Source organism: Lucilia cuprina, chromosome 3, assembly GCF_022045245.1.
Source record: "Lucilia cuprina isolate Lc7/37 chromosome 3, ASM2204524v1, whole genome shotgun sequence".
In the NCBI taxonomy this organism is placed as follows: domain Eukaryota; kingdom Metazoa; phylum Arthropoda; class Insecta; order Diptera; family Calliphoridae; genus Lucilia; species Lucilia cuprina.
Window position 1 is genome coordinate 24908866 of NC_060951.1, and position 11917 is coordinate 24920782.

An 11917-nucleotide genomic window follows, 5' to 3' on the forward strand; every position below is an offset into this window, starting at 1 on the left:
AGAAGTACAAGATACCCACCTTCACTCTCCCACGACTGAATGGGATAGAATTCTATCTATCTCTCTATCTATCTATCTATCTATCTATCTATCTATCTATCTATCTATAGATTATGCAGTCTATCAACACTATAACAGAGTTTTAACCATTTGCCAGCATTACAAGTTCATGTCTTTTCTAAATTTCGAGAAATCTTAGGTTAGGTTAACTCTAGAAGTAGATAAAAATACAATTCAATATTTAACAAATGTAAATTTAATTATTAATTTGTAATAGTTATTAAATGCAAATAATTTAAATCAAAAACATTTTATACATAAATCTAAATACGTGTGTCGTATCAGTCTTAGAAACCTTTAACGTATTTCTTATTTTTCTTTTTGCTTTTAAGCTTTTCGACCACAGTCGTTGTTGTTTCATTATTTATGCGTATCTCAAGACTAGATCTATCAAACGTTTTCGTTAGATTAATATCACTGGTATCCATGATTTGAGTCGATTGTATAACATTTTCAAAGTCGATGGTATTGTCCTGAGTTTGTGTAATATTGAACATACCATCATCAATATTTTCAGTATATCTTGAAAAATCTTGTGTTTGGGGTATTGCTATCATTGGAGGAGGATTTGGATTAATATTTGTTTTAAGCCAATTTTCAACTTTAACAGCGGGATCGGGTTTGATATTGCGCAAATTGCCTAAACGTATGTGTTTTTCTTCTTCCATATCAATATCCCAAATGGATAAAAGATCTTTAACTAAAGCATCTTTGTAGGAGTGTAAAGTGGATAACGATTTTTGCCATCGACCCAAATGCAAACGTTTAGAACGAGGCTGTGCTGGAGGATTTGTTTGGTTGTTAGTTCTTGCGGGTGCATCGGCCGTATATTCATTTTCCATAGCATCTATATCGAATTTCTTAACAGAAGACAATGTTTGACAAAGTAATATTTTGCGTAAACCTAGAATGTGTTAAAATGTTAATGTGTCTTCAAAGTTTTATAAAATGTAATCACTTACCTTTCATTTCTTTTATTTCGGTATAGTTTAGAGGCAGTTTAGTTTGAGCAAATATTTGCTTTTCAAATTTATCCATGATTTCATCACTCTGTCTATTACAACGTTCCTCAGTATCCATGTTCTCACGTTTACATAAAGTATGTGCAAATATGTCTCCATTCGAATTGGATGTCAACAGCAAACCAATACCTGTTTCTGTGTTGTTTAAAGATTTGCGAATAAATTTCAATCCTGTGGTACAGCATTTAAGTCGTGCTTCCAAATTAGCCTCGGGTCTTAAACATTTACCCGATATTCTAGCATGCTCATATGATTCAAGAAGTGTAGGTGGTTGATACGGTAGACAAGATGAACTATAGATGTGTTTGGGTGCAGGCACCGATATTTCCAAATTAATTTCTTCTTCATTACGTTCTCTGGATAGTTGGCAGATGTGTAAATCTCCCGCAATAGGTGAAGATAAAGCTATATATTCATTTTGACGTATACGGAGTGTATCCATCATTAGCGGGGCATAACGTAACTGATGAGACCAACGACATATTGAACCATAAGTTTCACTAAATGAAAATTTCTTTAGATGTCTAATATCCATACATTGTAGCTTATGATTCGTGGCAACATAGAATAAATTATTAAAATCACTTGGCAGAAGAGCAGAAATATGATCACACATAAAACTGTCGGTAGCTGCAGTAACGTCACTTAACCATTGGTCTGGAGAGGTGCGTATGTCGATCATAAAAAATTGTTTTTGATTGGCATACATAAATGTATTTTCTCGCCAGGGTTTAATGGTGTTCCAAGAAATATCTGTAGATTTCGGTGCAATTTCATATAGTTTTACTAAAGCCGGCGCAGTGGTATTTAAATCATACAAACGTACATGCTGTTTCATGGTTGTTATAACAAATTTATTAATATTATGCTGTGATTGTGCAAAACTAATAAATGGCGTTGTCTTCGTACGAAATTGTGTAACCGTTTTAATTTGTCTATTATCGTTAAGATAATTGAATGTTATTAGATTTCGTTGACGTGCTATATAACAATTTGACCGACTAGAGTCGTGTGATGTTAGAAGTGGCTGAACTTCAAATATTTCACAATTTTCATTTAATTTCTGAGAGGCAATGTTTTTCAGGGAATAGGTATCATTATTTTCTTGTACATCAGGAAATTCACTGACCACTAGAAAGATATTAAAAAACAAATTATTTTTCAATTTGGTCTTCTATTAGATTTTCTATTTTAAATGTAATGAGAAAATTTTTAATTTACACAAAATCCGAACTGAAATTTACCTTTATTCGAATTAAGTAAATTTAAATTTATATTTCTATTTATTCTTCAAAATATTAATTTTGTTACTATTTATCTTCTAATTTTCGTTAATTTATGAAAAAAAAACTTACTCATTTTCCGCAACTGTTCCCCTCCAGCATGTACAACATGTTCCTTATTTGCTAAATGGTTCAAATTGCCACCCGTATAATAGTAATCATAACTGCTTTGGAAATATTGATCCGGGTTTAAATAAAAACGCTCAGCGATGTCAAATAACGTGGAATGATAAAAACCATATTTGCTACTACTCCTTATAGCTTTATTACCTTTAAATAAAAAGATAAATAAATATACTTAAATAAAATCTCCTAATTAAACATGTACTTACTCTTCAATGCTGTCTTATATCTAGTACGGCTGTGTCTCATACGTATATTATAGAATTCAAAATTCATGGGTCTCCTATAGCAAAGATCATTTTTTTCACACATCTTATCGGCCACAAATATGGGTCGTGGTGGATTAAAGGCACATTGTGGATAGTTCGTTAACATATCAATATTTTCTTGTGGCCACATGCCCACATTAAAGGCGGGGAAATCACAATGGTCGACGTGAAAAAGTAAACCTTTGGCATTATGCAGTAGTAAACGTTCAACTTCATTATTTTGGTTGGTTCTTAAATACTGCATGTGTTTTATGGGTTTCTTGTCTGGATCATTTGGTTTGTCCTCATCTTCGTTCTCTATATTGCCAGAAATCCGTGAGGTATCTTCTACATACACACTTTTCCTCCGACATTTTGCAGCTTTTTCTAAATGATGTTTAAGTACTCGTTTTGGCATTTTTCTGTCAGAAAAAATATAAAAATGCTTTTTTATTTTATTAAATTAAAAAACAATTCAAAAGTGTTGCTTCCAGAGCCCTGCACCGACAAATATTAACGGCGGCGGCGACTGGCACTAAATATGTCGGCGGCGGCTTAAAATCGTTCAGTTTTTAAATTTTCAATAATATTAACCCCTTCCGTGGATTTGTCGAATATACTCGGCATTACAATAGACTCTGTTTTTAAGCATTTTTTGGGTATAATATTTAATTTTAGTTTTAATTTTTTACTTTTAACTTAAAATGAAGACTTTATTATATTCATAATTGAGATTTTGAAAGATCTTCCGTATTTTAAAAGCATTTAAAAATCAGATTTTAAGAAATTATCACTTATGACTACTTTTTAAAAAGTGCTTTTTAACAACGTTAACAGCTTCATTTAATGGCCAAAATATTGTATTTTAGGAGATCGGACTATGCAGATTTAAATTGTATTGTTTTGAAAGAAGTTTAAGAAGACATTTTACAAAAAAAAATCATAAAAATATGAATTTTTAATTTAACTTTGACCTTTTATAACTCAAATTCAAAAAATATTATTTTTCCCGGATTCAGCATACTCAAATTATCTTAAAGATAAGTTTTCAAGTTTTTTTCTAGACAAATTATTTTTGACGCTGAAAGGGTTAAACAAAAACGGAATCCGAGAGATCAGAAAGTGGGATTTTGGAAGCAAATATATTGTTTATAATAACAAAACAAAGCAAGCAATTTTGCTTTAAAAAAATGATCAATAACGTAAAAACAAAACAAATTAAATTGTTTATTTACTAGCTATACCCAGTGTGCTGTGCTGCCCTAAAAGCAATATAAATAAGAAACTTAACGATTTTGATCATTCTAACTACAATGGTTTTCCAGATATACAATTTCATGTTTTGATTTCAACATCATAGAAAACTCAAAAAGTACCAGTTGGAGAATGAAAAAGTACTTAAAAATATCACTTGGTAACGGTGTTTCGAAAAACAACACATTAGCATCCCTACAAGAAATGTATGACCGAAACTAACACGTACAAAATGATTTTACTAACACACTTGCAACATTTTTCTTTAAAAATTGCTAAAAAAAAGAGTTAACGGATAATTCCATCAATAATGATGTTCAAATGACCGGTAAAATGACTGTTGATATACACAATGTGTAATAAAGGGTTTCATTTACATATGAAAGAGTGTAACAACTGCATTTGACAGTTACTGTGTTTTCCGTCTTATAAATTAATTATTTCGGTGAAAGCCAAAGATCAAGAAGCGAAAAATTAAAAAATTTGAGACTAAAATTATTAAAAGTAAATAGATTTATTATAAACTGAATTTAAAAACGGTGCAGGAAGTGGAGCTGAGAATATACTCTTCGAAGATTTTTCTATCTTTGGTAATATGAATACATATTTACTTTTAATTTTTATATTTCAATATTTATATATATTTCTTTACAGACAATTTATTTCCACAAATTAAAAGGAGTATAAGAGGATTTTACATTTTGCGAGGTATGTAAAATGGTAAAATGATAGTTAATTTATGTATATGCTTACTATGTATATTAATAAAATTAAAAAATATATATCTCAAAATGTTAATAAATTGTGTTTTATTATAAATTGGTATAGCCGTCAGATTTGACGGATAAATTCATCAAGTGTGATTGGTCAACTGTGATGGATATATCCATAAAGAATGATTAGTCAATCGTGACTAACATTTCCATCATCCTTGATTGGTAAAAAGCAAAAGAGTGAGTAGCTCAAATATATGTTTTAAAGTCGATAGAATTCATAAGTGCAAGGGAGAAGAAAAATCACATGTACACAAATGTTTCCATCACTTTTGTCCATTTGCCTTAAGAAACTGATAGAAACTTTGCTTTACTCTGTGATAGAAATAATACATCAGTAGTGCCAGTCAAATGACCGATCAAATGACTGTCACTGTTCTTGTTGGGATATTTAGTGTTTCTTAAATAAAATCAAATTTCCCGTTTTTACCCCTTTTGGTACTTTTTCCTCCCCATTAACGAAATAAAAATTCTGTTCCAAAAAGTTGCAACATCGTATTGGGAGCCCGTTATTATGTATTCATATATATAAGTTAATAAACCAAAAACAATGTTTCATAAAAAATACCAAAAATAAACGTTCGTCGTGTTATGAAGGATTCAAAAACAGAGAAGATCGTGTGCAAAAAATTGCGACCTGTAGTTTGATTACAAGGTTTACAAGCTCTATTCAGGGGTTCAGTTGTATGGGTGCTAAGTGAAATGGACCGATCGCAACCATTTTCAATAGTCTTCGTCCCTGGGACAATAGAAGATCATGTACCAAATTCCATTGAATTATCTTCAAAATTGCGACCTGTAGTTTGATTACAAGGTTTACATGGACGGAAGGACGGACAGACGGATTGGTATACTTTAAGGTGGGTATAAAAAATATACTTTTACATAAAGCGTATATGTTTTCTAAAGCTGCCCTTGAAAAAATTCCGAGATTGACAAATTTGAATAAAAATTTTTAATTTAAATTCAAAGAAAAGCGTCGCTTCTAAAGGTATTCTCAGACTATAATTCTGAATATTAATACTTGTCAAAAAGCAATCTAAAGTCCGACCACCCTATTATTTTAAATGCTGCCAAGTTCTTAAAAAAATTGTCAGCTGTTTATTAGTGTGTTTTCGTTTTAGAGACAGTAACATCGAGAAATGTTGAATAATTTCCGAAATTATTGAAAAATATAAATTAAAATAAATTTTGTATAACCCGAAACATACCAAAATGCGCCTAATACCTTTCGGTTCGCGTATAGCTAGCATAGGCTCGAAAGTTAATAACACATTCACCCTGCCGGAACGTTTTAAAGGTACGGTTGTTGAAAAATGGGCCAACTACTGGAAAGGTCTTCTCACCGACTATAAAGATGTAGCCGTGGGTTTGGTCAAAGAATCTAAGGAAAAACCGCGTAAAGCACTGTTCTATGCCATCAGCGGCTATGGTCTATATCAATGTGCCCAACGCAATCCGGACGAAGAAGATTTCCACAAACAATTTCGTTCAGCGAGTAACAATTTAATATTGGTACACCCTTCGCTACAGAATCCTAAGTCAGCATCTTATATTAGACGTTTACAGAGCGATCTAAATCAAAATCGTTTAAGATTTTTATCTCTGGGAATATGCACAATTTTGTGGGAAGATTTGTACGATAAAGATGATTGCACCTATCCAGCACAATGTGAATATACACAAGTAAGCTTCTGGAATTTCCATGAACATATAGTGGATGTGGGATTTTGGAATCAGTTCTGGCGTTTAAGATATGAATTGTATAATTTTGATGTTAATTATTTGTGATAAGTTTATGTGGTAGGAACCAAAAACAATTTTAAACTTCAGAAAACCACAATGAGTAGAATTTTAATAAGTTTGTTAAAAAAAATAAAATTTTAAAGCTCAAATCATGATCTTTAGTTTGTGTTTCAATGCAGACAGAATAAATCTATTTAACTTTCTATCAAATTATCTACCTATCTGAATTGTTTTTTTTAATTGTATCTTCATTAAAACAACTTTGCTATAAAATAGGATAGAAGAATAAAATATTAAAAAATAAAAAAATTGTCATTAAAATGCAAATCATTTAATATTATCAAACAAATAATTATCAAAATTTAAAAATATAAGCAACGAATTTTTGTACCAGCAATAATCTTATTAAAAGTGTCGTCGAAGAAGTACTTTTAGTTCTTTTTTACATTCGTAATATCAGTTTCTCAATCCGATTTTTGATTACTCTATATTTAATTATTTAACGACTTTCATAATAAGACGGAATATAAAATTATTAAACAGAACTTTTTAATTCAATTTGCTGCCTTTTTTGTTGTGAATAAATTCACCCTTGAACTTCTCATGCAACGCTTCCTTATCCACTATTTTTGGCTTATGGGCTTTAAAATATTCCTCTAGCAAAGCTTCACATTCGGGTATTTTATCAATATCGCATATTTTACCCTGAAAACTTCCCTCCTTTCCATTACCCTTACCATCTAAGATTGTAATAAACTTGGGTCCAAATTGTTGTACCAACTCCGCATCACCACGTAATACCATATGACCCTTGCCAGGTTGATTACCAGGTTGCTCTGGTTCGGAAACAGTAATGAAATATAAAGATACTTCAACTGGAGCATGTCTTAAGAAAGTATTAATAAAGTCTGGCTCTACACCATCTCTGCGATGTAAACTATAGTATTTTGGTAAAGGTCTAGGCATATTTTCTAATTTTTCGGCTTCAGCAGTAGCAAAATCTTTTAAAAGCTTTTGAAAAGATTTCTTTACCGCTTTTACATTATTTTGTATTTTTTGTATTAGCTCTAAATGTTGTTGAGGGCCACCTCTAAAAGTAAAGGAAATAAATAGAAAAAAAAACATTTACTATTGGTATTAAAAGTGATATCAAATTAATTTTACTTACTTTAAAATTAAATTAAGTTGTTGTTCTCTTTGGAAGGATTCCCCTAAACGTTTCAGGACACGTTGTCCCACCACAAAGTGGACAATGACACTGCTCTTACTTTTCTCAGCGTATAAAAGTTTAATGCCTTGCAACTGAAACAAGTTGCTGACATGTGTTCCACAACACATATTGTGACGTTGGCCTTCTATGCATATTACACGAACAGGACCCTGCCAATCTTTGGGTAAACCTCGTGGAGCTCTAACACCGTCCATCTTTTATTAAAATATTAGAGAGTTAAATATTGTTTTAATATCATATAGGTTTATGTATTTCAAAATTCGAGAAAATATAAGCAGTAATTAAAAAACATAATTTTGAATACTAACCTCTAATAACGTTTCCGGATCCAAAACGACAACATTGACCTCTTTTCCCTCTCTAATTATATTATTAGCTTTTTCCTCAATTAAATCCAAAGATTCGCGGCTAATTAGATGTTTAGTATTAAGTTCGATATACGATGTTTCAGTTCCCAACCACCAGGAGGTTGTGTCATAATTAAATTCCTTCTCAAATAATTCAGTAATCAAGTGTTGGCCCGAATGTTGTTGCATGTGATCAAGTCTGCGATCCCAATCAATACATTGTTTGACAATAGTACCAGCTTCAAACCCGCTCTCGGATTCTATAAAATGGACAGCATCATTGCCCTTGCGTATAACACTACGTACAGGCAGATCATTGATGGTGCCGAAATCACATGGTTGACCACCACCTTCAGGAAATAGTATTGTATCTTCACAGATAACATTGTAACCCTGTAGTTCTTTTGTTTCGCTGGAGCCAGGCGGGCACCATTTCAATAAGCCAAATTCACATGAAACAACTTTGGTGGTAAACTGTAATTATAAATGGTGATGATAAATTTTACGTATTTCATTATTAATTCCATTTAATTTAATTACTTCTTTTAAAAAGCTATCTTCTTGACATTTAAAAACCATTTTGTATATCTTTAATAAATTAATTGTATGGTTAATTATGTAAAATGCAAAAAGTTGGCAAATTTACAAAATTTTGTTGTAACAAAATGCACAAACTCTACTCTCCTTCGGGATTGTAAACAAATTACAGCTGATCGATAGCCGGTTAAAATAAAATTTGGTAGCACTTTAAGTAAATGTCTAATCAATTCATAGTAAGTGACTGTTATATATTTTAATCAGAGAAAATTTTTGAATTACAAAATTTTGTATATAAATATTGTTAAAATGGAATGTGTATTCTGCTGGCATTATAATTCCGCATATCCCCAACAAGATGTTGTATTAAAGAACTCTAAATATTGTAAATTATATCTTCAGAAAGAAAATAAGTCTAAGAAACCTATAGAAAATTCTGAAAATTGCAAAACTTTATATACCAAGTGCGATTATTATTTGGAACGATGGGTACATGATAATATTATTAAATTAGAAAAACTGTTTAAAGATCACGAAAAATTAGTAAAGCAGGAAATAGAACTACAGCAACGAGTTATAAATGATATGTGGACCCAATCTCAAAGATATTTAATTTTAAAAAGGTGAATGAACTATGATTTTTTCTATTAAAAGGTAATCTTAAGAATTAAAACTCACAAGTTAGAAACAATTTTATAAATTTTTAAAGCGGCGTTTGTGTTAAACCCTATCCAGAAATTGTATCTCTTCCTACCGAAGAGCGAGTCTTATGCAGTTTTCATAAGAATTTAAGAAAAATAAATGAATCAAAGTAAGTAAATTTGAATATTCTACAGATGTGATATAATGAACCTAATAATAATTTTAGTTCTCATATGGCTCTATCTTTTGAAGCTATTAGATCTTCTCAAGCTGAGTTAAATTATCGCTGTGAACAACTTAATGTAACAACTAAAAGTCCTTTTATAAAGGGTTCATATACATTAAAATCTTTAACATATATTCGGAATATTTTAAATGATTTGTTTCAATATTTTTATACAAATTTATGTAAACAGAAAAGTTGGGCTTTACTTTTAGATCCAGCAGATTCTGTGTCCATAGAAGATTATATTACTTTATTGAAATTAAGCAAGCAATGTGATTTAATGGAAAACTTGAAGAATTGCTCATGTCTGCGACCAAAGCGCCGAGAATGTATTAAATGTCATAAGAATTGCTAGATGGAAGTAAAAACGAAATATATATTTGGTTATGTTGTTATGTTCTTTACAAGTTTTTAGTGAAAATGGGAAAAACAAAAATTAATATTGGAAAATAAATAAAAAAATTTAATTATTTTCTATTTTATTTAAAATGTATGAAAATTTGTAAAATTATGTTAATAAATTATAAAATTATTCCTAGTTTGTAAGTTTTGATAATCGTTTCCCCTAAAAAAGAAAATGTTTAGCTAAAACTTGGCAGTACTACAATCTTGACAGCACTATAAAAATTATAACCTCAAAAATGCAATAAAAATAAACATAAACAATCCATGAATTTTATTTTATATTTGATAAATTAAGATTTTTATAGAAATTGATAAAAAAACGACTTTGTAATGGCTACAGATATACAATGCACTGAAGAGAAAAATCAACAGCAAATTGAAGAAGAAACCTTGAGGCAATTATTGATATTAGAAAGAGTATTTCGAGAGCACAATGCTTTAACCAAAAAAGAACTGCAATTACAAAAGGAACTGGTAAGCAGAATATGGATCTTGGCTCAAAGATATATACTGTTAGAAAGGTAAATAGTATATTATATAAGAAATGTAAAAGAGAGTTTTGTACGATTATACTTTCAGCACTGGTACTTGCTGCCGCTACCCGGAAATTTATAGCGGCCCTGCAGAAGACACCCTATTGCAGGAATTTACCGAAAAATTGAAACAAATAAGAAGTTCAAAGTATGTTCTTATTTTGTAATCCTTAAATTTTAATAACATTCCTGGTATTTCCCGCAGTTGTCTTATGAGCAATTCTTTAGATGAGCTGCGAAAATCCTGTCTGGTCTTTAACAACCTATGCTCCCAACTCAATATGGAAATTGAGAGTTCTCTAATAACTGGTGATGCTTTCCATAAACCTATAGCATATTTTATTGAATTAATTAGCGATCTATTTAAATATTTCCATGCATGGTTGCTGAAACTAAAATACTCATCGCAACAGTTTGATCCGGTAAAAATAGAAAGCATAGAAAACTATAAAAAACAAATTGAAATATCTGAAGATTTTGAGGAATATTTAAATGTTGGTTTGGCATATTGCAAGTGTCTACGGCCAAAAACATCTTGCTAAGGGAAACACTTGGTCAGAGTCCATAAATGGCAAATCACAATCATATCTGTTTTACAAATGTAATATCTTGTAGTTTTTAATAAAAAATCGTCACATTCAACACAAACACACATTTTTTTTAATTTAACAAGCCTTCATAAAGCCTTAAATTTATTTTATCCGATATTCACAGCAATTTTTTTGTAATTTAATTTTTACAAATTTAATCCACTAAATCAAAGCACACAATTTCCATAAACGTCATTTGGGTGGCATGCGAATATCTAAAAAAAACAAAAACAAACTAGTCATACAAAACATACAAAAAAAATTGCAAATTTGCACAATACCTTGTTTAAAATAAATTTATAGTCTTAATTCAACTTGTGCAACTCCCCTAAAACATCAATAGTTTTAACGAAGTCTTCTGGCTTCACGTTCAGATTCCAACAATGTCAAAATATCACCTTCACGGACGGGACCCTTAACGTTGCGGATGATTTGACGGTTTTGTTCTCCGAGGAATTCAACCTTAACTTGTGTACATTGACCTTGGGAGCCAGTACGGCCCAAAACTTTGATGACACGTGCCCAAACAACTGGTTTATCCATATTTATTTAATAAAATTTGTGATTTTCTTAAAAAAAATTCACGTGCGACACACACTCAAAGTGACAGCCGGAAACAGAAAGAACGTATTTTCGTTCATTTTTGGCAAATTTGTTGTTTGTTTCGATAAGTTGTTCGTTTAGTTTTGTTTATATGATTGTCACCATGCAGGGTTGTATTTACAGGTTAATTCAACAGGGCATCGACAACAGGGTGTTTAAAGCTGAATAAAAAAAGAAAAAAAATTACCATAGGGTAATACAACTCTATACAAATAATTTTTCTGCAAAGATTTTCACAATGATTATGATATATTTTGAAAAATCTTTATTTTTATTTTGGAATAATTGAAGAAT

The 11917-nt window shown here is 30.7% G+C and overlaps 6 protein-coding genes across 8 annotated transcripts; 3 read left to right on the forward strand and 3 right to left on the reverse strand.

Moving 5' to 3' along the window:
* Positions 1-240: 240 nt before the first annotated feature.
* LOC111690364 lies at positions 241-3233 on the reverse strand. Its single transcript, XM_023452835.2, has 4 exons — positions 2698-3233; positions 2438-2635; positions 1023-2213; positions 241-964 (listed from the first exon to the last, which is right to left on the reverse strand). The coding sequence occupies exons 1-4, from the start codon at positions 3152-3154 to the stop codon at positions 348-350; spliced, it is 2463 nt and encodes an 820-aa protein (XP_023308603.2). The 5' UTR covers positions 3155-3233; the 3' UTR covers positions 241-347.
* A 2635-nt stretch (positions 3234-5868) lies between these two features.
* LOC111690371 (mitochondrial import inner membrane translocase subunit Tim29) lies at positions 5869-6664 on the forward strand. The gene has a single exon (XM_023452841.2). It carries the CDS (start codon positions 5979-5981, stop codon positions 6552-6554), a length of 576 nt encoding a protein of 191 aa, XP_023308609.2. The 5' UTR covers positions 5869-5978; the 3' UTR covers positions 6555-6664.
* A 154-nt stretch (positions 6665-6818) lies between these two features.
* Positions 6819-8785, reverse strand: LOC111690366 (alanyl-tRNA editing protein Aarsd1-B). The gene is made up of 4 exons (XM_023452837.2): positions 8628-8785; positions 8049-8561; positions 7678-7934; positions 6819-7599 (listed from the first exon to the last, which is right to left on the reverse strand). Exons 1-4 carry the CDS (start codon positions 8664-8666, stop codon positions 7059-7061), a joined length of 1350 nt encoding a protein of 449 aa, XP_023308605.2. The 5' UTR covers positions 8667-8785; the 3' UTR covers positions 6819-7058.
* A 17-nt stretch (positions 8786-8802) lies between these two features.
* On the forward strand, positions 8803-9847 carry LOC111690379. 3 transcript variants are annotated; one of them, XM_023452848.2, is made up of 3 exons: positions 8803-9247; positions 9334-9435; positions 9493-9847. In XM_023452848.2, exons 1-3 carry the CDS (start codon positions 8934-8936, stop codon positions 9845-9847), a joined length of 771 nt encoding a protein of 256 aa, XP_023308616.2. In that variant the 5' UTR covers positions 8803-8933. The 3 variants fall into 3 exon arrangements, with proteins under 3 accessions (XP_023308616.2, XP_046802040.1, XP_046802041.1); XM_046946084.1 differs by having other exon boundaries at positions 9705-9845; XM_046946085.1 differs by having other exon boundaries at positions 9519-9631.
* Positions 9848-10092: 245 nt separating this feature from the next.
* LOC111690357 lies at positions 10093-11078 on the forward strand. The gene is made up of 3 exons (XM_023452827.2): positions 10093-10418; positions 10477-10578; positions 10636-11078. The coding sequence occupies exons 1-3, from the start codon at positions 10228-10230 to the stop codon at positions 10970-10972; spliced, it is 630 nt and encodes a 209-aa protein (XP_023308595.2). The 5' UTR covers positions 10093-10227; the 3' UTR covers positions 10973-11078.
* LOC111690358 (40S ribosomal protein S28) lies at positions 11018-11650 on the reverse strand. Its single transcript, XM_023452828.2, has 2 exons — positions 11302-11650; positions 11018-11235 (listed from the first exon to the last, which is right to left on the reverse strand). The coding sequence occupies exon 1, from the start codon at positions 11561-11563 to the stop codon at positions 11366-11368; it is 198 nt and encodes a 65-aa protein (XP_023308596.1). The 5' UTR covers positions 11564-11650; the 3' UTR covers positions 11018-11235; positions 11302-11365.
* Between the last annotated feature and the right edge of the window lie 267 nt (positions 11651-11917).

What these genes read in the sequence shown, in the direction of transcription:
- LOC111690364 (XM_023452835.2), bottom strand. Translation starts at nt 3,154, where the DNA reads ATGCCAAAACGAGTACTTAAACATCATTTAGAAAAAGCTGCAAAATGT. An exon ending in GGAACAGTTGCGGAAAATGA is followed by an intron (nt 2,214 to 2,437) that starts GTAAGTTTTTTT and finishes ATATCTTTCTAG; the next exon opens with TGGTCAGTGAATTTCCTGAT. An exon ending in CGAAATAAAAGAAATGAAAG is followed by an intron (nt 965 to 1,022) that starts GTAAGTGATTAC and finishes AACACATTCTAG; the next exon opens with GTTTACGCAAAATATTACTT.
- LOC111690371 (XM_023452841.2), top strand. Translation starts at nt 5,979, where the DNA reads ATGCGCCTAATACCTTTCGGTTCGCGTATAGCTAGCATAGGCTCGAAA.
- LOC111690366 (XM_023452837.2), bottom strand. Translation starts at nt 8,666, where the DNA reads ATGGTTTTTAAATGTCAAGAAGATAGCTTTTTAAAAGAA. An exon ending in ATCCGGAAACGTTATTAGAG is followed by an intron (nt 7,935 to 8,048) that starts GTTAGTATTCAA and finishes TTTTAATAAAAG; the next exon opens with ATGGACGGTGTTAGAGCTCC. An exon ending in CAACTTAATTTAATTTTAAA is followed by an intron (nt 7,600 to 7,677) that starts GTAAGTAAAATT and finishes CTTTACTTTTAG; the next exon opens with AGGTGGCCCTCAACAACATT.
- LOC111690379 (XM_023452848.2), top strand. Translation starts at nt 8,934, where the DNA reads ATGGAATGTGTATTCTGCTGGCATTATAATTCCGCATATCCCCAACAA. An exon ending in AGATATTTAATTTTAAAAAG is followed by an intron (nt 9,248 to 9,333) that starts GTGAATGAACTA and finishes AAATTTTTAAAG; the next exon opens with CGGCGTTTGTGTTAAACCCT. An exon ending in AGAAAAATAAATGAATCAAA is followed by an intron (nt 9,436 to 9,492) that starts GTAAGTAAATTT and finishes TAATAATTTTAG; the next exon opens with TTCTCATATGGCTCTATCTT.
- LOC111690357 (XM_023452827.2), top strand. Translation starts at nt 10,228, where the DNA reads ATGGCTACAGATATACAATGCACTGAAGAGAAAAATCAACAGCAAATT. An exon ending in AGATATATACTGTTAGAAAG is followed by an intron (nt 10,419 to 10,476) that starts GTAAATAGTATA and finishes TTATACTTTCAG; the next exon opens with CACTGGTACTTGCTGCCGCT. An exon ending in AAACAAATAAGAAGTTCAAA is followed by an intron (nt 10,579 to 10,635) that starts GTATGTTCTTAT and finishes TATTTCCCGCAG; the next exon opens with TTGTCTTATGAGCAATTCTT.
- LOC111690358 (XM_023452828.2), bottom strand. Translation starts at nt 11,563, where the DNA reads ATGGATAAACCAGTTGTTTGGGCACGTGTCATCAAAGTTTTGGGCCGT.